Raw genomic sequence first — 26,154 nt, forward strand, 5'->3', positions numbered from 1 at the left:
CAGCCACTCCCTAAAAGTCGAAGTTGTACCCAGCTCTTTCTTCTCCCCTCATTGTCTATGGCCAGTTAACCATTAAGTCCCCCTTTTATCTTCTCCTAAATACTTGGTAATGTGTTGTCCTTCATTGATAATGATCCCTAAATGTACTGAACTAAGTACAAGGCATGGTTTTGTACCTTTATTATTTCTAGTTTTCACAGCACCTCTGAAAACAGTGTTATGAAATTGCCATTTATAAACAAGGAACCTCAACCTCAGAAATCCAGAACCTTCTTGAGAGAGTGGCAGACCTGGAAGCTTAGCCAAGGGCCTTCTGGTTTCCTTGGCAATGCTGCCTCCCCTGTAGTTTACCATGTCTCTCTGTTACGCCCCCTTGTGGACTGGTTGACACTGCACCAGTATTACTAGTCGCCCTGCATCCAGCCTCTTCCTCCCGAATCCTTCACCAGTAGATGTACTAATAGGTCTGAAGTGGGTTCCTGAAGGCAGAGGATGCATGCTCTTCATCCACGTATCCCAGCACAAGTACTTACACCATGTGTGCTCTTTGGAGTTACTTTACAAAGGCTCCACCTGTGGCTGGCTGGCCTGCCTCCCTCCCTCCCTCCCTCCCTCCCTCCTTCCCTCCCTCCCTTTTTCCCTTGTATATGTCCATATTGCTGAAGATTGAACTCAAGGCCTCAGACATGATGATGTGCTACTTCGGAGCTAATCCCAGGCTCACCGGATATGGTCTCTCCCTTTTCGTTGAAAGCCTCCCGCTGGTCTTCATCCCTGTGGGATAGCGTCTGACTTTTCAGCTTCACTTCCGCCCTCCTCTCCTGTCTTACAGTGTCAGTGTTGCAGTCCTGGGTCACATTGAACCTGGGCTTTCTCTGCTGTTACCCACAGTCAGGCTCCTGTTCTCCCCCTGTTCCTCTGCCCTTTCTCTTCCCCTGGTAAAACACTGTGCCCACGACTCAAGGGTCAGTTCAAAGGCTGCTGCTTTTTGAGACCCAGCTTCTCCCCCTAAAGGAACTTGTCGCTCTTTTTTCTGTTTCCATAGCATGAGGTTGAAATACTCATTCTGTGACAACAAGCACATTGTATTTAATGTGTGTTTACCTTCTTCTCCATCCTCTACCTAGAGTGGAAAATCTTGGAGGGCAGGTTTATCTTGATTTCTTTCTGTATCTCCAGTGCCTAGCACAGTACCTCACACAGAGTACCTCTGCAAAACCTACTGATTAGTTCAATGACATCGTGAGGTCATTTTGGTTTAGAAATTATATGGCTTACTTGATTGGATTACAGCTGCCATATTTGGGGAACTATAACTCCCTAATTTGACTTTACAAGCAATAGTCTTGATATAGAAAAAAAAAAAGGTGTGCATGCTTTCTCTGCTCACTGCCCTTATCACTGCAGATGATTTAGTCTCCTGTGCCAGACTTAGCACAGCCCTCTGTCCACAGCAGGCTTTCAGGTGGTGTTTGATGAGTTAACAAATGAACGACTGTGTGCATAGCTCTAACTAAACAGAAATGTGGACACAGCTATCGTTCATCCAAGGAAAGCTGCAGGGATGCTCTCCATCATGCAAACATGGTTTAATGAGCTTTCGAAGTCATTTGTATGGAAACTGAGCAGGCCTTGTTAGGGAAGCAAATCAGTAAGCAGTGGCCCGAGTGGGAGGCTAACCCCAGTAGCTCATCATGAATTGTCTCGGCTTTCCATGACCTGGATGGCAGCTGCTCTGCTTCTTCCGGGGAAGGCCAAGGCTGTCTGCAGCTCAGCAGCCAAGTGTCTCATGAGGGCCGAAGCAGCTGGAGCTCCCTTTGCCTTAGCTTTCTGACTGTGTTACAGCATCTTAACTCTAGGCTTATTACTTTTTCACTTCTTTTCCCAACAGCATGCTTGCCAAAAGTGTGCACAGAATAATTTCCTCATGGTAATAGACTTTTTACTCTAGAGTTTATGTTCCCATTTTTTTTTATTTTTTGAGACAGGGTTTCTCTGTGTAGCTTTGGCTATCCTAGAACTCACTCTGTAGATTAGGTTAACCTCAAACTCAGAGAGATCCACCTGCCTCTACCTCCTCAGTGCTGGGGTTTAAGGAATATGCTACCACCACTCAACTATAGTCCTCATCTTTTAATCACATAGCAGAAGAAGAGTAAGCCACTCTTAAATATCTGATATGGGACAAGATCGCTTCCCAATGGGTTTGCTCATCCACCACTTTAGCATCTAGCTAATTATCCACTATACTGACATTAAAACTAAACTTTTCTGGCTGCTGTGGCCATGAGGCACCCCCCACCTTTTACTGCATGTCTCTGTCTCACCTAGCCTTGTTAACTCACTGTGCATCCATATCATCCATTCTGCCTGTTTGCTCATACCATAGCATCCTTAAAAGATTGAACAGATACCCCTGAACGTCCTCTTGGTTATTAATTCAAGAAATATTTATCAAGCGGGGCATTGCTAGATGTTGGTTCTACTGTGGTACCTGCAGCAGGATTGACACTCGAAAGGCACTCTGTCCGGTGAGCAGTGTTGCAGTGAGCAGTGTACTGCTGTCAGTGCTGGGACTGAGTGTGTGAGCCATCAATACTTCTTCCTTTTAGTTCAGCAAATGCTGACTGCTGCTTCTGCCCTGTCTGAGCAGGAATCATACTGCTCTGCCTGCCTCAGTATGTTGTCCAAAGCACAATTGATGGAAACAATTCTTTTTTAATTCTATGCTGTTAGCAGTTTTTCCTTTTGAAGACCACCTAAGGCTAGTCATCACCACTACTCATGGAGTGTTTGAGTATTGCCCCTCTTAATCCTTTGATATAAATTAAGGATTGCATATGAAATAATTGTGTGTATTTCTTAGTTGCATATTCACTTTAAGTACACAAATATCATTAGCTAACTTGTTAATGAATAGACAGATGTGTAACAGTCCACAAATCTAATAAATCTAATAAACCAATGGGATAACCATTTGTCAGGCTTACTGTCCAACACCAGAATTTAAAACCACTAAAGATCCTTCATAATCAATTAATATGTTGTGAAAAGCCCATTAGTGGACCTCAGAGTCTCCAGATGTGAAGACATGTTCTTCAGCTTCATGAACTCACTATGTGGGGAGGAGACAAAATTGCCAACATATAATTATAGTTGGTCTGAGATCTGAAGCACAGGATGAGTCCACAAGCTTGCCATACAGGAAACCAACAAGGGCAGAGAATAAAATCCTCAGTGAAAACACGGAGCAAACGTCAAGTGTTGTCCAAGTGTTGAGCTGGACAGACCCATAACGTTACAGTTCTATTTACAGAGCCAAAAATTTGAATTGGATCAAGGAGCTTTATTGATTCTCTGCTTGCCATTCAGGTTGGCCTTCATAGGCAGCATGGCTCCTGTTTTGGGATTAATAGAAATGATCCTATCAGTAGAGTATCCAATATGATTTGTGTGTGTAGCGTAATTTTTTTTCACTTTGTTTCTATTCAGGGAGGAAGACTTGCTTGATTTTTATTGATTACAACTGAACTATACATTTATAGTTTTTTTCTGTTGTCAGACCATTCAAAAACAGAGTCAGCATTGCTCACTTAACTCAGTAACTAAGACAGAAAATAGATAGTTTAATGTTATATATTGTAAACATTTTTATTGTATTTTATAAACAATATTTTATAATGTTTTATGGAAATATATTGTAAAATGTATTTAGCTAGATAAATTTGTAAATTGGGAAAGTATATTTATATTGATATAAAAAGATTTCAATGACGTATTTAAGGTATATGAAATTATTACCTTTTGTTAATATGATGAGTAATTTGGACTTGGAGGTGGGTTGTTATTAATACTTTTTCTACTTTCAGCTAAAATACAAGATTGGATGTTAATGTTAATCTTTCAGATAATCTGGTAAATCAGTCTAAGGATACATGAACATGAAAGCATGAGGGAGGCTGTGTGGGGAGGAGGGGACCAGCAGGAGATAGATGAGGGGGAGGGGGATCAACAACAGTGAATAGGAAAATGCCATAACAAGTCTATTACTTTATAAGCTAATTAAAAAAACTAATAAAAATTAATCTAGGATGCTCTGGGTTTAATTATAGAAATGGAGGTAATGAATATAAACTGTAAAGTGCTTTTCATAGTGCTGTTCTAGCCTATTATTTCCTTTGCATGCTCAAGACTTTACTTAAAAAAAGCCTTTTGCAGGTCTCTAGACCCAGGGCTCAGCAGTGCCTTACAAGGCTTGTCGGTCACAGAAACACATTTGGTGGAGATAGAAGGAGACACCCTCTCGCTGTACGGCTCGGGGGCGCTGGAGTGCCTGGACCGGAACTGGAGTATCCAAACTGCAGGCATGGTCACCACCGTCTCCTTCACATTCATCGAATTTGATGAAATCGTCCAGGTGCTTCCCAAACTGAAGATGAAGTTCCCGAACTCTCTGGTAAACACTTTCCGTGGGAAGTATGTTTGAATTGTTCCCATTATGACTGTGTGTTCGGGCCAAAGCCTGCTTCAGCTTCAGTTTCTGGAGTTGCTTTTGTGCTGTGTTTCTGGCACTGGAATTTAAATTAGTTCCATAAATGGCCTTGCAGGTTTGTGTTAATATTAGGAATTATATCTCTAAAAACAATCCTTTATGCAGTAGAAAAGACCAATGGAATTGTATGCACATTATCTATTTCAGTTTTACAAAGAAAGCCACCCAGCCCTAGAGCATGTATTTAGGCATTGAATCTGTATGGATGGTGCATGTATGTTCATTACATGATCTGAAACTAATATGGACAGGGGCATGTGTGTTCATTACGTGATCTGAAACTGGTATGGACAGGGCATGTATGTTCATTACGTGATCTGTCAATAGTCCTCTGACAGCACGGAAAAAACTTGAGGCTGCTGACTCAAGGCAGCTTGCCCGGCCATGGTATTGCACTGGTTACTGACAAGCATAAGGAAAAAGTCATACAGTGAGCTTCCTCTTGAGCTTTTCCACAGTGTTTCTCTAGGCATCCTTTTATGGTATACGTGTTTTTCTTCTTCATCATCCCTAAAGAATATGGGTAGCAGCAGAGGCAGGTATTTGGAGAGAATATTTAAGTTCACAAATCGACCATTTGCCTCAGTGTTTCTGTTTTAGTGGTTTGCTTCTGCTTCACCAATTTAAGTGACCAGCACGGTTTTCAGAAAGACGCAGTGTTGACAATGCTAGCCCTCAGGACCAGAGTGCGTCCTACACTTAGAAATTTCTGGAATATTCCAGTCTTTCCTTTATACATGAATGTTTATACAAAATGTGTAGAATATGTAAAGCCTGAAAGAGTCTGAATTGTTTGGTATTTAGATAACACTGAGGGATCCTGGTTGTTGAGGATAATCCTTTGCAGAAGGAGTCAGTTTGGGCTCAATGCCATCAATGACAGATGGATTGGGCACATTGAAGTTCAGTGAGCTTAGAGCATTCATTGACTTAATGTGACTGAAAATGTATTGCTAAGCCTGACGCTTGCAGAGTTCCATGGGAAATGGCCTGTGAAGTGTTAATGTTAGTTTTTAAGGTGTTTAAACTCCAAGCGAAAGACCTTGCATGTGGTTTCTTATTGCAGCACCTTAAATTCAAGGAGACCAACCTTGTAATGCTACAGCAGTTCAACGCCCTCGCACAGCTTCGTCGGGTTGACCAGTTGACAATCGATCCTCAGGGAAACCCAGTGGTCAACTTTACGCTCTGGAAATACTATGTGCTGTTTAGGCTCAGCCACTTCAGCATGCAGAAAATAAATGGAACGGAGGTAAGGAAAAGCAAAGCGGACTGCAGAGTGAGCTTCCGACTGCACACGGTCACAAACCTGACTGTGCTGGAACTGTGCAGAAGCACTGTTTCCTAAAAACAAACTCCCCACATTCAAAATATTAAAAAGAAAAAACCATACTAGGCAACACATGTGTGCACACATGCACATGTGTGTACACACACACACACACACACACACACACACACACACACAGGATCTGAAGCAGGAGACAGATGTTTTTTTCCTCATGAATAGTAGCTACTTTTCCTGGTGTTTGTGAACATTCAGAGAAGTGAAACTTTTAAAGAAAATGACATTTTAAAAAGGAAAAAAAAATGTAACTTTTGCAGGTAAGGCAACCTTTTTATTTTTCAAAATGCTCTGCAGACTCTGGCATACATGAAAGGATGGGGAAGTCAAACCAAATGTCCACTAATAAAGAAGGGAAGACTAAAGTGGAGGGAGAAAATCTGAGCTCATATCTGGACTGCTCCGTTAATAGTTGGTTGTGAATGCTGTGGCATGATAACTCAGGTCTGAGCTGAATGACTGGAAAATTATTCATGGAAAGCTATTTTTAGATTGATTTTTCTGAGTGTGTCCCAAGGCTAATCAAGCTACTCACAGACCGTTTTATCTTTAGATATTAATTGGGGGGGGGGGAGACGAGGAAAATGCTTCTATTGCTACTGAAGCTAAATGACCTTCCAAAGGGAAGCCATCTTGTAATTGTTGTTACTCTCACTGTGGGGCCCCCTGAAGGTCAGAAGACTTCCCCTATTATAAAATGAACTATAGTCAGCTTTGCTGGCATAGTATTGCTTCTCAGCTAGGACACCACAGCTGCCTCTGGCCCAGACCTGCAAAAATCCAGCATATTGTTGATAGCATGGAGATCTGGGGTCAGTGTCAAAAGCAACCATACCATACCTCAACCATAGTAGGCCCAGGGCCATAGTGTCAGCCTTCCGTTAAAGTGCCAGGAAAGTCCGGAACCTTCAGATGACTAAAAGTCTCCCAACTAGTTCTTAGGAGCCTACATTCAAACTTGTGTGCCCTTCAGTACTGCATTGGTACAGAGCTCATAGCTCTGGTAGGGCCTGGTAACTAGCAGGAGGGATTTCAAAGTTGGTCTGGACTGGAAATACAATAGGCAGGTTCTCTGGGCTGCAAATGAAGGATTCTTCCTCATTAATGGCCTAACTGGGTGTGCTAATCAGCTGTCAGTAGTGAATGACTCAGCTGTGGGCTGTGCATCACTACAGGACTGCTGAAATAAGGAGCATTGTAATTGTACAGGGAGTTAAACAGAACCAATGCAATGTTCTGGTTTAACTTTTAGAAAATTTCAGTGCCACAAATACTTGATTTGTTATTAAAATACGTGAAGGATTGCCCGCCCCATATTTTTGCCATTTTATACCATATATGCTACATTATACCTCCCCTTCTGTAATAGGGTGGTATTGCTAGAGGTAGGATTGAATGATGAGCATCAAGAAGATGGAGCAGTGGCCTGCACTGGCCACTAGGTGACCGTGTTGGACCAGACAACAGCAGCATCCCTAACCATGACTGCCCAGGATAGAGAAGAACCAGTCTATACTGATTGGTGTAAATACAATGTGTATGAATTGTATGCGAACTGTGGGCTTTTCCTCAGAAGATTTTGTGTGTGTTTGTGATCTGTTATCACAAATACACACAACCCTGCTCTTCCAACACTGGAGAGGCCGAAACAGGAAGTTTGCTGTAGGCCCTGTGTCCTGGTGCCAAAAGGCATGGGCCACTGCAGAGATGGCTCAGTCTGAAAAGCACTAGACTGTGCAGGTCTGGAACCTAGGTGGAGATCCTCCAAACCCATGCAGAAGTGAGGCGTGGCGGCCCAGAGCTGGAACCTAGGTGGAGATCCTCCAAACTCATGCAGAAGTGAGGCGTGGCGGCCCAGAGCTGGAACCTAGGTGGAGATCCTCCAAACCCATGCAGAAGTGAGGCATGGCGGCCCAGAGCTGGAACCTAGGTGGAGATCTCCAAACCAGCAGAATGAGCATGCAACCCAGAGCTGGAACCTAGGTGGAGATCCTCCAAACCCATGCAGAAGTGAGGCGTGGCGGCCCAGAGCTGGAACCCTAGAGCTGGGTAGGACAGGGAAGGGTAGGTCCCATGGGCTCCGTGGCCAGCCTGTCTATCTGAAACTGCAAGATCCAGGCCAAATGAAAACCTGCCTTATAGACAGCAGATTGAGGGTAGCCTGGGAAACATTGACATCAATCTCTGTCCTGTGTGTGTGCATGCATTCGTGAGTATATCTACACATGCAGACACACAAGTACACAGATACCTACACCTCACACATACACTTGCTCTAAATAAATAAATAGATGGAGGCCCCTTGTATTTTAAAAAAAATCTAAAACTGCTTACACAAAGATAAGGGCTTTCTCTACTTCTGCTCTACTGACTTGGGGCAGATAACCATGGTGGCATTTAAAACATTTAGTAGTGCCTGACGGTGGTGGCACACGCCTTTAATCCCAGCACTTGGGAGGCAGAGCCAGGTGAATCTCTGTAAGTTTGAGGCCAGCCTGGTCTACAGAGTGAGTTCCAGGACAGGCTTCAAAGCTACACAGAGAAACCCTGTCTCAAACAAAACGAAACAAAACAAACAAACAAACAAACAAAAAACATTTAGCAGCATCCCTGGCCCTATGCACTAGATGTGAGTAGCACCCCTAACCAGATGTTGCCAAATGTTCCTGAGGGGACCACATGGGTCCGGGTTGGTGAATCAGATTACACTGTGTGGGACAACCAACTGTATTGAAAATGCAATCCACCCTGTTTTATATTGATTTTTTAAACTCCATCTCTTTAATGTCATAATAGAATTAAAACTCAAATAGAATTTTTTTTCAAAAATCTATTAAGCATTTATAACTATAAAAAGTACTAGAAGAGGGCTGGAAGTAGTAATACATATCTTTAATCCTAGCACTTAAGAGGCAGAGACAGGTGGATCTCTGTGAGTTCAAGGTCAGTCTGGTCTACATAGTGAGTTCCATTCCTGCTAAGAGCTACAAAGTGAGACCCGATCTCAAAAACCAAAGCAGAAAAAGTACTAGAAGGATAGAATGCAAAATTCTAATGCTATTTTGTCTCTGTTTTATATTGAATATACCCAGATATTAATCCCAGTCTTGCCTTTAGCTGATTGTTTGTTTGGGACAGGGTCATGCTATGTAGCACGAGGCTGTCCTTGAACTGACGATATACTCCTTCTTCAGCTTCCCTAATGCTGGGATGACAGACGTGTGTCACCTCACCCGACTCTCTCAGTGCTTTCCTGGTTAACACAGATGAGCCTTCAGAGTACATGCTTATGACTGTTATTCTTTATAGGGAAGAGGTTTTCATGATTAGAATGCACTCGAGTATCTTTGCTAGCCTACTAAGCATTCCATCTCCAGGAAGGAACAAATTGTTCTTAACAGGGCAAGCCCGCGAGCAGCACCTTGTTAAGATGAATCTCTCCTGTTGGCATTCTTCTCTGAATCAGCCTAACTCAAGTATTCCTTTTTAAGATATTCTTTAAGAAACAGGGAGATGACTCAGCTATTAAAATGCTTGCTCGCTAAGCAAACAAGAAGATTGGAATCTACAGCATCCACATAAATGCCCACCTGTAATTCTAGTCTCGAAGGCAGAACGGGGATCCTGGAGTAAGATGGCTAGTGAGAGTGTATGTGTCAGTGAGCTCTGGGTTTGACCGAGACCCTGCTTCAAAATGTAGTGTGGAATAATGATTGAGGAAGATGATGACATCAGCCTTGAGCCTCCACAGGTGCATGCACACATGTGCACACATGCAGCCACATGCACATGTGCCCACACACCTGCAAACACAAGTACATGAATGCCTGCATAACACACACATATAAACCGTAAGAATTTAAGGTACCTCAAGCGCAGTTCTCAGGAAATGTGACTTCCATGTCAGAGCTAACTTGTCAAACCCAAGTCAGCTTCCAGGAGTCACATTTGAGCATCTCCACTATAAGTAGACTCAAAGGAAAAAGCGGAATCTCAGTGAGACTCTTTCAGAGCCCAGGGAAGTGTCCTTTTCTGTGCTCAAAGAACACATGAAATCCAGACATTTCTTTGGAACTGTATTTGTTATAAGCAGCTAAGAAGCAATGTCATTTTTGACCCTTTTCTAACGTTTCTTCTCAGGTGACACAAAACGACATGATAATGGCTGAGCGGCTCTTTGGAATCCTAGCCCATGTGGCATCTTCTGAGTTGCCTCAGTACCGCATGATTTCAATTCTGGGTGATGCCAGGTAACCCTTAATTTTTTATAGATTACTGTTGCACTTGAACATGCTTAACTGTGCACTTACGTATCATGCAGACACGTACCCCAGGCTTATCTTATGGCTGGCCCTATATAAACTCAGTGCTTGTTCTCCTGTGGTTACAGTTTAATAGATAAAGAGGCACATAAACAATTCAAATACGGTCTGCCGGATGCAGCAAGAGAACTGGGTAGAGACTAGCTGTATTGAGAAGAACACTGGAAAAGGCTGCCTGTTTAATCTGTTTCTTTGGGAGTGAGTGGGGAGTTTTTAGGTTTAGAATATGGGGAAAGAGGTCTATTTTAAAAAAGAATTATAGACAGGATTGTTTGGTTCTGAATTCACATGCATTTGACTTATTCATTGAAAATCTCATTCAAGTGCATTTGGCTGATCATAAAAATCCCGTCTGCAACTCACAGAATTATTCTGAAGTAAAACCATCCTGAGGGTAAAGTGCTTGCCAAACAAACATGAGGACCTGGGTTCAGATCCCCAGCACCCCTGTAAGAGCCAGATGTGGCAGCCTTGTCTAACCACAGAACTGAGGGACAGAAACAGGCAGGTCAGGAGCTCACTGGACAACCAGTCCATCTGAAATGACAACCTCCAGGCTGGGTGAGAGGGCCTGTCTCAAAATAAGGTGAAGAAGCAACTGAGGAAGACATCCAGATGTCAACTTCTGGCCTATACATACACTCACATACTCTCTCTCACATACACACTCTCACACACACAGCCCATCATCTCCCCCAACACAAATACACAAAAATAGTTCGGGGGGATACAAAAAATACTGAGAAGGTATGAATTAAGAAATGATAGTTTAAATAGAAATCAATGGAAATTATGCTCTTCTGAATAACTTTTTATGTATTTAGATGATTTAATAACTTGAAAATAGAAGGGCCTCATAAATCAGATCAAATAAATTAAAATAAGAAAATATGAAGAATTTTTAATAATACATCAAATAAATATATTTCAAACCTTGTTCCCAGTACCTCGTGCCCAAAGTCAGATTGTGAAAAAGTATCTAAGCATGTATGGGATGTTGGTAGAGGCTGAACACACCTTACACTCAGAGAAAACCTCAGTGTATTTAAAGACCACACTTGTGCAGATTATTGTCTCTGCTCAGCATTCTACAGGCTGAAAATCATGAGATGCAGGGACTTAGGAGCATGGAGGTGCAGCTCTGTGGTAATAACAGGAGTACGTAGTCAGCATGGCATGGCTGGCCTAGGAGTCATAGGAGGCAGTGTTGCTAAGGAGTCAAGAAAGCCAAAAACGTATCTTGGTGCAGTTGGAAAATAACAAAAACCCAAACAATGAAGTTGCCAGAATATAAAATATAGGAGACCTTAAACTTTAAAAATAAAAAAGAGATGGTGGCCCACACCTTTAATCCCAGCACTCGGGAGGCAGAGGCAGGCAGATCTCTGTGAGTTCGAGGCCAGCCTGGTCTATAGAGCAAAATCCAGGACATGCGCAAAGCTACACAGAGAAACCTTGTCTCAAAAAATAAAATAAAAAAGAACCCATTTGATCCCATTCAAAGCTATAGCCATGCAAATTTTAAAATAATAAGCTAACCGTGGGGAGAGCCACAGCCTTGACGATATGCTATGTAGTGAAGTGGGTCCTATGTGCTATTGTCCGTCATGGCCATGGCTGTGGCTCTATTCATAGCAGCTCAGTGATACCTAACATACTTGCAGTGGCCATGCCTTTGGACTTAACCTTTTCACTGAGCAGAATTTCTTTCTGGAAATTATATTACATGAACACAAATATATGTCCAAGGATTTCCATCACAGCCTGTGTTTGTAACAAAATAGTGAATGTCCATTAGTAGAACAAGACCAACCACTTGTAGCTGTAAAAATGATGAGCAGTTCCTATATGAAACAGCGAGTGTGTCCTACTGTTTGTCTTTGATTTGATGCGCTTAGAGTCTCTTGGGAAGAGCACCCTCAACTGAAGAGTTGCCTGCATCAGATTGGCCTGTGGCAGTGTCTGTGAGAGATTGTCTTGATGGTTGATTGATATGAGAGGGCCCACCCACTCTAAGTGGCACCATTCATGGAAGAAAGGTAGCTGAGCTAGAGAACAAACCATTCTGTGGTGTTTTCCTGTGGTTCCTGTTTCCAGGTTCCTGTCTTGAGTTTGTGTCCAAACTTGCCTCAGATTGAGACCTGGGTATGTAAGCCAAATAAACCCTTTCGTCCCCAAAGTTGCTTTTAGTCATGGTGTCGGTCACAGCAAAGAACTGGAACTGGAGCAGGTTGTGATGTTCCAGAACAGAAAATGCCAAGTGAAAGACAGTTGTGTGGCAGACTCCAGTTTTTGAGAAACAGGGTATACAGTTTAGAAATACTCTGGATACGTTTTAAGTTTTTGGGTTTTGTTTGTTTGTTTGCTATTTTGTAAAAGAGCAATTACCCCTAAATTTTGAATAAAAAAAGGGCTAATAGTATGCCAAAGTATATAGATTTTTTTTAAATTGCACATGTATGTGTACTGCTTGAAGTTCTCTTTAGTTTTTGTTCTGTTTGTATTGTTCTTTTAAAAATACTCTCATTTTTTAAAAGTATTTTGAAAGTACTTTCTTTTCTTCCTGACTTTTAGGTTAGTACACACAGTGGTGGGTCCTGTTACAGCATTCTTGTGCTGTGTGTCATACTGTACTTAAAAAGTATTTCAACTCTTTTGAATTGAGGAAGAAATTCAAGCTGAAATACTAAATCTGAGTGCATTTGACAACTAGAACTCTGTGGGATATGGCCACAATGGCACTGAGAGGAAATGACGTACAAGTCTTTAGTGTAGTTACCAAAGATGAGAAAGACTAGAAAGTAGTGAAAGGTTTCACTTTGAGAACCTAGAAAAAATCCCTAAGGAAAGCCAAAGCACTTGGAAGGACTCAGAAAGACAACAGAACATTTTTTTAAAACATAGCAAAAAGAAGTTGATGGGTAAAGACATAATTCACCACCACCCCCAGTGTAGGCCTGCTCAACTTTAAACTGTTGGAAGTGACCAGAAGATACCAGAATGCACTGAGACATGCATCAGGCTGAGCTAGGTCAGTATAGTAGAGGCCACACAGGCATGCTTGTCTTTTTGTTATCCAACCCCTTCTAAAACTATCTAGGGTTCCAGCCCCTGGCCATCTTTATTTTATTTTATTTTACAATATAATTTAATTCTACATATCAGCCATGGATTCCCTTGTTCTCCCCCCTCCCGGCCCTCTCCCCTTCCCTCCAGCTCACCCCCCATTCCTATCTCCTCCAGGGAAAAGCCTCCCCCAAGGACTGAAATCAACCTGGTAGATCTCAGTCCAGGCAGGTCCAGTCCCCTCCTCCCAGGCTGAGCCAAGTGTCCCTGCATAAGCCCCAGGTTCAAACAGCCAACTCATGCAATGAGCACAGGACCCTGTCCACTGCCTGGATGCCTCCCAAACAGATCAAGCCAATCAACTGTCTCACGTATTCAGAGGGCCTGATCCAGTTGGGGGCCCCTCAGCCATTGGTTCATAGTTCATGTGTTTCATTCGTTTGGCTATTTGTCCCTGTGCTTTATCCAACCTTGGTCTCAACAATTCTTGCTCATATAAACCCTCCTCTTTCTTGCCATTGGACCCCTGGAGCTCCACCCGGGCCTGGCTGTGGATCTCTGCATCAGTTCCCTCAGTCATTGGATGGGGTTTCTAGCACGACAATTAGGGTGTTTGGCCATCCTATCACCAGAGTAGGTCAGTTCGAGCTGTCTCTCACCATTGCCAGCAGTCTATTGTGAGGGTATCTTTGTGGATTTCTGTGGGCCTCTCTAGCACTTTGCTTCTTCCTATTCTCATGTGGTCTTCATTTACCATGGTCTCCTATTCCTTGTTCTCCTCTCTGTTCTTGATCCAGCTGGGATCTCCTGCTCCCCAAGCTCTCTTTCCCTTGACCCTCGCCCTTCATTACCCCCACTCACGTCCAGGCTGTTCATGTAGATCTCATCCATTTCTCTGTCATTGGGTGATCCCGTGTCTTTCTTGGGGTCCTGTTTTCCAGGTAGCCTCCCTGGTGTTGTGAGTAGCAGTCCAGCCATCCTTGTTCCACATCTAGTATCCTCCTATGAGTGAGTACATACCATGTTTGTCTTTCTGAGTCTGGGTTACCTCACTCAGGATGATTTTTTCTAGATCCATCCATTTGCCTGCAAACCTCATGATGTCATTGTTTTTCTCTGCTGAGTAGTATTCCATTGTGTATATGTACCACATTTTATTTATCCATTCTTCAGTTGAAGGGCATCTAGGTTGTTTCCAGGTTCTGGCTATTACAAACAATGCTGATATGAACATAGCTGAGCAAGTGCCCTTGTGGTATGATTGAGCATTCCTTGGGTATATGCCCAAGAGTGGTATAGCTGGATCTTGGGGGAGATTGATTCCCAATTTTCTAAAAAGCGCCATATTGATTTCCAAAGTGGTTGTACAAGCTTGCATTCCCACCAGCAGTGGAGGAGAGTTCCCCTAGCTCCACATCCTCTCCAGCATAAGGTGTCTTCAGTGTTTTTGATCTTAGCCATTCTGACAGGCGTAAGGTGGTATCTCAGAGTTGTTTTGATTTGCATTTCCCTGATAATTAGGGATGTTGAGCAATTCCTTAAATGTCTTTCAGCCATTTGAGTTTCCTCTGTTGAGAATTCTCTGTTTAGTTCTATAGCCATTTCTTTTTTTTTTTTTTTTTTTTTTTTTTTTTTTTTTTTTTTTCTTAATTGGACTGTTGGGCATTTTGATGTCTAATTTCTTGAGTTCTTTATATATTCTGGATATCAGTCCTCTGTCAGATGTGGGGTTGGTGAAGACCTTCCCATTCTGTAGGCTGTCGCTTTGCCTTGTTGACTGTATCCTTTGCTCTACAAAAGCTTCTCAGTTTCAAGAGGTCCATTGATTGATTGTTTCTCTCAGTGTCTGAGCTACTAGTGTTATATTTAGGAAGTAATCTCCTATGCCAATGCAGTTCAAGACTACTTCCTACTTTCTTTTCTATCAGGTTCAGAGTAGCTGGATTTATGTTGAGGTCTTTGATCCACTTGGACTTAAGTTTTGTGCACGGTCAGATATGGATCTATTTGCAGCCTTCTACACATTGATATCCAGTTATGCCAACACCATTTGTTGAAGATGCTTTCTTTTTTCCATTGTACACTTTTGCTTCTTTGTCAAAAATTATATGTTCATAGGTGTGCAGATTAATGTCAGGGCTTCAATTCGATTCCATTGGTCCACATGTCGGTTTTTATGCCAATACCAAGCTGTTTTTATTACTGTAGCTCTATAGTAGAGCTTGAAGTCAGGGATCGTGATGCCTCCAGAGTTGTTTTATTGTACAGGATTCTTTTGGCTATCCTGGGTTTTTTGTTTTTCCATATGAAGTTGAGTATTATTCTTTCAGGTCTGTGAAGAATTGTGTTGGTATTTTGATGGGGATTGCATTGAATCTGTAGATTGCTTTTGGTAAGATTGCCATTTTTACTATGTTAATCCTGCTATCCATGAGCATGGGAGATCTTTCCATTTTCTGACATCTTCTTCAATTTCTTTTTTCAGGGACTTAAAGTTCTTGTCATATAGATCCTTCAGTTGCTTGGTTAGTGTTACCCCAAGGTATTTTATATCATTTGTGGCTATTGTAAGAGGTGATGTATCTCTGATTTCCTTCTCAGCCTGTTTGTCAATTGTATATAGGAGGGCTACTGATTTTTTTGACTTGATCTTGTATCCTGCTGTGTTGCTGAAGGTGTTTATAAGCTGTATCAGTTCCTTGGTTGAATCTTTGGGTCACTCAAGTATACTATCATGTCATCTGCAAATAGGGAAAGCTTGACTTCCTTTCCAATTTGTATCCCCTTAATCTCCTTATGTTGTCTTATTGCTCTGGCTAGAACTTCAAGTACTATATTGAATAAGAATGGGGAGAGTGACAGCCTTGCCTTGTTCCTGATTTTAGTGGCATCTCTTTGAGTTTCTCTCCATTTAATTTGATGTTGGCTGTTGGCTTGCTGTAAATTGCCTTTATTATGTTTAGGTATGTTCCCTGTATTCCTGATCGCTCCAAGACCTTTATCATGAAGGGGTGTTGGATTTTGTCAAATGCCTTTTCTGCATCTAGTGAGATGATCATGTGGTTTTTTTCTTTGAGTTTGTTTATATGGTGTATTACATTGATGGACTTTCGTATGTTGAACCACCCTTGCATCCCTGGGATGAAGCCTACTTGATCATGTGGATAATTGTTTTGATGTGTTCTTGGAGTCTGTTTGCCAGTATTTTATTGAGTATTTTTGCATCAATGTTCATGAGGGAGATTGGTCTGTAGTTCTCTTTCTTTGTTGTATCCTTGTTTGGTTTAGGAATCAGGGTAATTGTAGCCTCATAGAAGGAGTTTGGTAATGTTCCTTCTGTTTCTATTGTGTGGAACAATTTAAAGAGTATTGGTATTAACTCTTCTTTGAAGATCTGGTAGAATTCTGCGCTGAAACCATCTGGTCCTGGGCTTTTTTTGGTTGGGAGACTTTTAATACTGTTTCTATTTCCTTAGGGATTATTGGTTTATTTAAATAGTTTATCTGGTCTTGATTTAACTTAGGTATGTGGTACCTATCCAGAAAATTATCCATTTCTTTTAGATTTTCCAGTTTTGTGGAGTAGAGGTTTTTGAAGTATGACCTGATGATTCTCTGGATTTCCTCAATGTCTGTTGTTATGTCCCCCTTTTCATTTCTGATTTTGTTAATTTGGATGCTCTCTCTCTGTGTCTTTTGGTTAGTTTGGATAAGGGCTTGTCTATCTTGTTGATTTTCTCAAAGAACCAACTCTTTGTTTCATTAATTTTTTATATTGTTCTCTTTGTTTCTATTTTATTGATTTCAGCTCTCAATTTGATTATTTCCTGGCATCTATTCTTCCTGGGAGACTTTGCTTCTTCTTGTTCTAGAGCTTTCAGGTGTGCTGTTGTCACTAGTGTGAGATTTCTCCAACTTCTTTATGTGGGCATTTAGTGCTATGAATTTCCCTCTTAGCACTGCTTTCATAGTGTCCCATAAGTTTGGGTATGTGGTGTCTTCATTTTCATTGATCTCTAGGAAGTCTTTAATTTCTTTCTTTATTTCTTCCTTAACCCATGGTGATTCAGTTGAGCATTATTCAGTTTCCATGAGATTGTAGGTTTTCTGTAGTTTTTGTTGTTGTTGAAATCTAACTTTAAACCATGGTGGTCTGATAGAACACAGGAGGTTATGCCAGTTGTTTTGTATCTGTTGAGATTTGCTTTGTGGTCAAGTATGTGGTTGATTTTAGAGAAGGTTCCATGGGGTGCTGAGAAGAAGGTATATTCTTTTTTGTTAGGATTGAATGTTCTGTAGGTATCGATTAAGTCCATTTGAGTCATAACATCAGTTAAGTCCTTTATTTCTCTGTAAAGTTTCGATTTGGCAGATCTGTCCAGTGGTGAAAGTGGGGTGTTGAAGTCTCCCACTATTAATGTGTGGGGTTTTATATGTGGTTTAAGCTTTATTAATGTTTCTTTTACATATATGGGTGCCCTTGTGTTTGGGGCATAAATGTTCAGAATTGAAATTTCATCTTGGTGGATCTTTCCTGTGATGAGTATGTAATGCCCTTCTTGATCTCTTTTGATTGATTTTAGTTTGAAGTCTATTTTACTGGATATCAGGATGGCTACACCTACTTGTTTCTTAAGACCGTTTGATTGGAAAGTCTTTTCCCAGCCTTTTATTCTTAGGTAGTGTCTATCTTTGAATTTGAGGTGTGTTTCTTGTATGCAGCAGAAAGATGGGTCCTGCTTTCATATCCATTCTGTAAGCCTGTGTCTTTTTATAGGTGAATTAAGTCCATTGATATTAAGGGATATTAATGACCAGTGATTGTTCATTCCTGTTATTTTTTGGTGGTAGTGTGTGTGTACTTCTCTTCTTTGGGGTTTACTGCTGTGGCTTTATCTATTGCCTGTGTTTTCGAGGGTGTATCTGAGTTCCTTAGGTTGGAATTTTCCTTCTAGTGCTTTCTGTAGGGCTGGGTTTGTGGATAAGTATTGTTTAAATCTGGCTTTGTCTTGGAATGTCTTGTTCACTCTGCCTATGATGATTGAACGTTTTGCTGGGTATATTAGTCTAGGCTGGCATCCATGGTCTCTTAGTGTCTGCATTACATCTGTCTAGGTCCTTCTGGCTTTCAAAGTCTCCATTGAGAAATTGGGTGTTATTCTGATCATTTTGCCTTTATAAGTCACTTGGCCTTTTTCCTTTGCTGCTCTTAATATCCTTTCTTTATTCTGTACGTTTAGTTGTTTAATTATTATGTGGCAAGAGGGCACTTTTGGGGGGTCTAGTTTGTTTGGTATTCTATAGGCTTCTTGTATCTTCATAGGCATTTTCTTCTTTCAGTTGGGAAAGTTTTCTTCTATGATCTTGTTGAATATATTTTCTGTGCCTTTGAGTTGGTATTCTTCTTCCTCTATCCTTATTATTCGTAGGTTTGGTCTTTTCATGGTGTCCCAAATTTCTTGGACATTTTGGGTCATGACTTTGTTGGCTTTAGTGTTTTCTTTGACTGATGAATCTATTTCTTCTACCATATCTTCAACACCAGAGATCCTCTCTTCCATCTCTTGCATTCTGTTGGTTATACTTGCATCTGAAGTTCCCATTCATTTACTCAGATTTTCTATTTCCAGCATTCCCTCTGTTTGTGTCTTCTTCATTTTTTCTATTTCCCTTTTCAGGTCTTGGACTGTTTCCTTCATCTGTTTCATTGCTTTTTCATGATTTTCTTTCAGGGCTTTATTGTTTTCTTCTGCTTTATTTGTCCTTTCCTCTAGTTTTTTATAGTGTTCTTCCCATTTTTTGTTTGTCTTTTCCTCTACACAAGCCTCTAACTTCTTCATGATGTTATTCATAAGGCTGTTTTCTTCTGCTTCTTCCAATTTGTGATGTTCAGGTCTAGATGTTGGAGGAGGGCTAGGTTCTGGTGATGCTGTATTGCTCTTCATTTTGTTGTATGTACTTCTGCCTTGACGTCTGCCCATCTCCTTGTGGTTTGTTCTTGGTCTTATCAGTGCACTTGGTCCAGACAGAGCTGACAGATTCAGGAAGTCTCTCTCTCTTGTCCAGATGGGAGCTTTCTTTTCCAGATGGGAAGTCCGGGGCAGGATGGGAGCTCTTGTCCAGATGGGAAGTCTGGGGCAGGATGGGAGCTGGGGGACGGTCTCTAAGTCTCAGGAAGTGGCTGGAGTCTTGGGCGATGATGGGTGTGGGGGCAGGGCTTGGAGATTGCAGGGTCTGCTGGGGGTCTTGGAGAAGGGGAGCCTTCCCAATGGGGTGGGGGTAGAAGGGATCCTGCCCGATGGCCAGAACCTGGGGCCAAGTTGGGCAGGTCTTCCCCGGAGTGGCTGGTGCCCAGGGATGAGATGTAGGCTGTGCCCCTGGCCATCTTATAGCATAAAAATACCCTTCATGCCTAAAATTCAAAAGGGGTGTGTGTGTGTGGTTTCTTCAATATTATTATTGTTTTTTAAAGATGTATTTTTATTTTATGTGTATGAATGCTCTGCCTACATGTATGTGTGTACTACATGTGTGAGTGTCCTCAGAGGACAGAAGAGGGTTTTGGAGCCCCTGAACTGGTGTTATAGACAGTTGTTGTCCACCATGTAGGTGCTGAGAATCAAACCCCAGTCCTCTGCAGAAGCAGCTCGTGTTCTTATCCACTGAGCCTTCTCACCAGCCCCTGGTTCCTCAGTTTTAGTAACGTGTTTCCTAGGACTGGAGAAGGAGGGAGAAAGGAAAGCCAAAGAGAAGGGAAAGGGGGGAAGAGAAGACAGAGGGAAAAGAAGGAGGAGGGTGGAGCAGTTATTAAAGTTGACCATCCAAAGCAAATGTCAGCAGACTGCAAAGAACTAAAACCATGTGGACCGTGTTTTCTGTTCAAAATACAATGAAGCTTTAAGCCAGTTACAAAGGATAACTAGAAAATGCCTATGTATTTGGAGGTAAAGAAACGGATTTCTGAATAGCCCACAAGTCAAAGTGAATTTCCTAATGGAGTAATCAAGTACCTTGTACTGAAATACAGTGAAAACACTGCATTGACAGACTTGTGTGATCAGCAATGACAGTGCTAAATAGAAACATGTTAGCCTTGAACTGGACATACTAGAAAGAATACGGAGTGAAAATTAATGACTTACATATTTCTTTCAGAAAATTGGAAAAAGAACAGCAAAGTAATCTAGAAGAAACTTAAATGGAAAAATGTTCAAAATAAAATGGAGCTCTTTATTTTAAAAGTCTAATAAAAGTCATAGAAGAGGCCAGAGACACAGCTCAATGGTTAAGAGTATGTACTGTTCTTGCAGAGAATTGGAGTTTAGTTCCCAGCACCCACGTGGGGCAAGTCACAACGGCATATGATTCCAGCTCCAAGAAATCCAGTGCTCCCTTCTGCCTCCTCCAGCACCTGCGGTGCACACACGTACACACACACACACACACACACACACACACACACACACACACACACATTTAAGAGTTTAAAAAGTGATAGAAAATGTGTGTGTACATTGATTTTATAATTTTAAAAAATCAGTTTAAAAAAGCTTAAAAGCAAATACAGATCTTCAGTGACTCACTATTTTCTTTTCGTGTGCTCTCTAAACATCTCATAAAACAGACTGCTGAGGAAAATTGTGATCAGCATCACAACTGATTTCTGTTCAGTCACAGAAATTATAATTGTCTTGAAATATGGTGAATGCAAATACTGGATGTTTATATAGAATTATGAGCTGTAGACTATTTCCTTACACTTTTCAAAATTTATACTACTCCAAATTTCTAAAAATACATCACTATACTTTTAAACAAGAAAAAGAAAAAAAGTTTTAAAATTTTCTGCTCCCAGTCTTTTGTTCCCAATAAAGTCGTATTGTAAGTTCTCTTAGAAACACGCTGAGTAGTGGAACTGGAAATGGGCCTCATTTTAGAGGTGCTGCAGCCGTGGGATGGGTGGGATGTGGGGAGAGCTCTGGGACGCTCCAGGCTCCACTGGAGTTCCCCTTTGTATCCCGCAGTGCCTGGAGCCAGCACTTGGCCTCTGTGGGGATTCTCCCCGCTTTCAGTTTCACTTTTGCTGGGGTTAACTCCACACCCACCCAATTTGATTTTTCTAGCTAGGAACGCAAGTCAGGCAACTAAAGGAACTGTGAGCAGCGATGTATGTGGTTATATGAACGAACTGACATGTTTTATAGCTGTGAAGATGGTGAGGCTTGGTCCTTCACCTCTTTAATTGGCTTATGCTTTGATTCAGTTTTTGAATTGTTTCCTGTTAAGGTAGAGGGTTTTTTGTTTTTGTTTTTTCCATTGTAGAAATGTTTGAGACTTGTTCATGTTGATGATTGGCAGTCACAGAACAAAAGGATGTGGTGCGGCTCAGCATGCTATCACAAGCCTATATCCTAATTCTCAGGAGGCTGAGACAAGAGGATTAGGAGTTTGAGTCTAGCCTGGGCTACGATGGTGAAACTGTGTCTCAAACAAAAAAAATAATGTACATCAAATACCTTAATTAGTGAAAATATTGGAGTACTAACTACTTCACTCCACAGATCTGGCATTCAACAGAGCATGCGCGCCCTCTGAAGTCAGCAAAAATTGCACGTAATCTTTTTATTCGGATAAATAACCCTGAGCCCCTTTACTGTCTTCTGCAGGAAAAAGCAATACCGCTATCTACTGGAAAGCAAAGGTAAAAAGCCTGGCATTGTCAGTGAGGAGACCAGCGACAGCAAAAGGCTCATGGGGGAAAACACGAACCGCGCCACCCTGAACTACACCACCCGGGAATTCTACCACGAGAAGCTGGAGGTACAGTCACTGGAGCTGTGGGTCTAGTGCCTCCTGTTGTCCACGCAGCATGGGGTCGGATTGTGCACTTTGTCCTCTTTCACACAATGCTGGGGACAAGCCCGGCAGGGACTGGGAGGGCGGCATGCCTGAGAGCGAGCCTCTGGCTCCAGTGTCTCCATCTCAACGAAACCATCTTCAAAAGAAAGCTGCGCCAAAAATCCCGACTAAAATAGCATCCACACCCCGATCTGCCTAGATTAAGAGAAAAGGAAAGAGGCTTCCATGGGTGTTTCTCCAGCTAGTGCCAGATCAACAAAGGGCACAGCAGAATCTCCACTCCAGAGCTCCTGGCTCGGCTTATGGGGTTTCGTTTATGCATTGCGTTCTGTGCCTTGGGTTTCCTAACTGCACTGTCTGGCTGCTTTGAGCAATCCTGCACTTCTTAGGTGGGGTTTGCTGAGGGGATGCAGCGTTGCCGCGCCAGAGGCACAGGCGGATAACGTGGGCAATGCCTGCCTGGATAGCAGGAGAGTGCCATGCTCCGACAGAGTTAGGGGGTGACAGAAGACAAAAGGGCAAGAAAGAGCAGGCACATTTACTAAGCATCTGATGACATGTATGAGGCACCACATGAGATCTATTTAAATCTCTTATCTCTTCAGACAAGTTATAGAAAGATATAAATAGAGATTGATTGATTGATTGATTCACAAGTGTATGTATAAACCAGAACTAAAGCAGCAGGCTTTCACATGCTTATCTGGCAGCTCTAAACTGTATTAAGAAGTGGCTGAAAAGCCAGGGCACCTAACAGCAGAGTGTGCTAGTGCCCTAGAGGAAGAAGGCTGGGGAGGGGTCAGCAATTCCATTCATTGGAACTTAATTGGATCTTCTGTTTTCCCACCTTCCCTTCACCCTGCTGTCAATCCGAAGCATCTTTGGAATCCATAGAAGTCTGTGGATAACAGCTTGAGAACCTTCAGCAACTCACCTTACAGTTTCTGCAGCGTCCTGAAAGATGCTCAGATTTTGCCCTATGTTCTAGGGTGGGAGGCCGCGGAAGGCCAGTGGAGCACTTACCTAAGTACACCGGGCTGTGGGTTCATTCCCAGCGTCACTCACACTCACACACATGCACAGTCAGTGCTTCTATAATCGAACAGCGTCAAATGTGAAGATGGTAGGAAAAGGCTGAGCACACAACTGTCAGCTAATGAGGACTTCCTGGTTTTGCCAGACAAGGGAAATGAAAGCTGAGCTGGCAGGATTATAAGCCTCTTCCTAAGGGTAGTTGGTCCTGTGAGTCAAATAATTAACATATATGCTTAGAAAGTCTAAATATACAAATTCTCATGAAAAAAAATGTTAGAAAAATATAAAATTGCTACATGCAAACAGGGACAATCTCATAAGGAAACATGCCAAAACAGTGACCTCAGAAAACAAGTTATTCTGCTTTTTAATTTTTAGTTTGTTGAGGGATGTTTAAAAAGGAAAACTCTTGTTTTTTCAAGGTAGACAGCACAACATTGACTCCAAATCCACCAAAATTGCTAGGAAAATAAAAGCCAAGTCAGATACTTAGAAATATTAATGCAAAAATCCTTTTAAAATACCAAGTTGGGGCTGGTATTTTAAATAAAATAAAATAAAAGCTCAGAAGTTAGGATCGTATGCTGTTCTTGCAGAGGACCTGAGTGAGTTTGGTTCCTAGTACACAACCACTTTTAGGTCCTGCTCCAGGGGATCTGATGTCCTCCTCAGGTGTCTGTGGGCATTGCACTCACATGTACTAACCCGAGCGCACACACATACACACACACACACACACACACACACACACACACACACCACACACCACACACCACACACAGAATTAAAAGTGAAGAAATATCAGCGTACAGACAAATATTAAATGAATTACATACCTTACAACCAGTGTAGAAATAAACCTAAGATAGGATACCACTTACTATAAAATTAAAGAATAAACTGATATACTATGGAAATGGATAAGAAAATATGTATAAGCTGGGATCAGGAGACACCCCAGTCAGCAAAGTGCTTGCCTCACAAGCATGAAGGCTTGAGCTTGGATCTCCAGACTAATGTAGAAAGCCTGACATGGCGGTGTGCACCTGTCTGTAATCCGAGCAGTGAGGAAACAGAGGTAGGAAGTCTCCTGGAGTTTCTTGGCCAGCTAGTCTTACTGAATCACTAAGCTCCAGATTGAGAGGCCCTGCCTCAGAAAGTAAAGTGGAGAGCATTAGAGGAAAACACATGACATCAACCTTTGGGTTCGATATTCGCACAAAACACACATGCCCTTTATTGGGGTGAATTGAAATTGTGTTGCAGGTCACTAAAAAAGAACTGAAAAGTTTATATCCATAGACAAAGCATTCTATGTTATAAAATGAATATAAGGCAGTTCTAGTTCAAGTTTGCACAGGGTTATTTAATCCTAAAAGTTATCAGATACAGCTAGAACCTTGAGTATACAAAGGTGCTGTGCCAGATGCCAGGTAACTGTCATAAGGGTATGTGTCCCAGTTAAGTCTCTATTACTGTGGTAAAACCCTGGCCAACAGCAACTAGGGGAGGGAAGGGGTTATTTCGTCTGACAGCCTTTAGTTCTTCATCCAGGAAGTCGGGGCAGGAACTCAAGGCAGGAAAATAGAGGCAGGAACAGAACAGAGGCCATGGAGGAAGGCTCCTTACTGACTTGTTCCAATGGCTTCCTTAGTCTGCTTTCTTATGCCACCAGGACAACCTGCCCAGGGCTGACACAGCCATGATGAACTTGGCCATCCCACATCAATCATTAATCAAGAAAATGACCTGTAGACTTGCCTATAGACCAGTCTAATGGAGGCATTTTCGCAACTGAGGTTCTTGTTCCCAGATGTCTCTGGATTGTGTCGGGTTGACAAGAACCAACCAGAACAATGCTGCAGTAAGGCAAGGCGGGAATAGACAGACTGTGGACAGCACAGAGCCAGAGCAACACTGCACGTACATGGCAGACTTAGGCAGACAGCACCATTACAAACTGGTGGGGACAGTCTATTTCATAAATAATGCTGAGGAAAACATACTGAACCCATCCTTACTGTACGACAAAAAATTAACTCCAGATCAAATAAAAGCCAAAGTATAAAAACTAAAACTTTGAAGTTCTTATTTTTAAAAAAGAAGAAGAAATCTTATGGCCTTGGTTGGGTAGGTGTGACTTTTGAACACTCCAAGTGATCAACTAGGCAGGGAAACTTTTTTATAAATTTGACAGTCAAGGTCATTTTTAATGGAAAGAGCTCCAGCAGAATCAAACAAACAAAGTCTGGATTAAAGTGGCTTGATCAATAAAAATGCAATGAGGAAGTAACCCGAGGAGATGCGGGCTCCTATTCTAAGAAAGCTCAAAGGCAAAGGAAGAAATCTGAAGCCACGTGACACTTTAGGACAAGCACCAAGCTAGCCAGAGACTTGGCCTTGAGCCCTGATTACCACTTATTACCTGGGAGACCTTGCCCAAGTCCCTTAATCACTGTCTCCTGACTCACAGCCCAGCATTCCTCCGCTCCCCCTGCACCCCACATCTTGAAAAGTACTTAGACCAGTGCAGCGAAAGGTCCCTCCCTCTCCTGTGCGCACTGAGTGGCTGGGAAAGTTAATGGAGGTGAGTTGCTCACAAATCAGGCTGCACAGTCCCTTTCATTACACGTCCTGTTGCTTGAGTCTTGCCCATCCATCCATTCTCCTGCCTCATCTAAAAGAGATTTAAGGGACTTTAAAGAATTCAGTTCTCCTCTTAGACAGGCGAGGAAAACTGGAAGCTCAGGAATTGTTCAGGGTTATGTAGTGAGTTCCTGACAACCACCTAGAGCATTGCGACCTCCTGGGGGCCTAGCCTGGGCTCTCCTGCTATTTCCTGTGCTTCCTCAAGACAGCCTGAAGGCCTAGTCCAGGGACTGCTCTCTGGCTGATTGCTGACCAATCATTTCATTCAGCAATGGTACCACTTTTATTACTTAAATTCATCTTAGAGTTGTTGTGGTTTGAGTTTG

The 26,154-nt window shown here is 42.1% G+C and overlaps 1 protein-coding gene across 5 annotated transcripts in view; it reads left to right on the forward strand.

The window, feature by feature from the left end:
• Nucleotides 1-26,154, forward strand: part of Lrrc49 (leucine rich repeat containing 49) — a 110,399-nt gene that overhangs the window by 82,720 nt on the left and 1,525 nt on the right. For all 5 annotated transcript variants that reach the window (XM_028867330.2, XM_028867348.1, XM_028867340.2 and 2 more), the window contains 4 exons: nt 4,219-4,456; nt 5,619-5,804; nt 10,038-10,147; nt 21,952-22,105. In XM_028867330.2, the coding sequence (XP_028723163.1) occupies nt 4,219-4,456; nt 5,619-5,804; nt 10,038-10,147; nt 21,952-22,105 (688 nt within the window). The remainder of the gene's footprint in view (nt 1-4,218; nt 4,457-5,618; nt 5,805-10,037; nt 10,148-21,951; nt 22,106-26,154) is intronic.

The sequence above is a fragment of the Peromyscus leucopus genome, chromosome 7 (assembly GCF_004664715.2).
Source record: "Peromyscus leucopus breed LL Stock chromosome 7, UCI_PerLeu_2.1, whole genome shotgun sequence".
Taxonomy (NCBI): Eukaryota; Metazoa; Chordata; class Mammalia; order Rodentia; family Cricetidae; genus Peromyscus; species Peromyscus leucopus.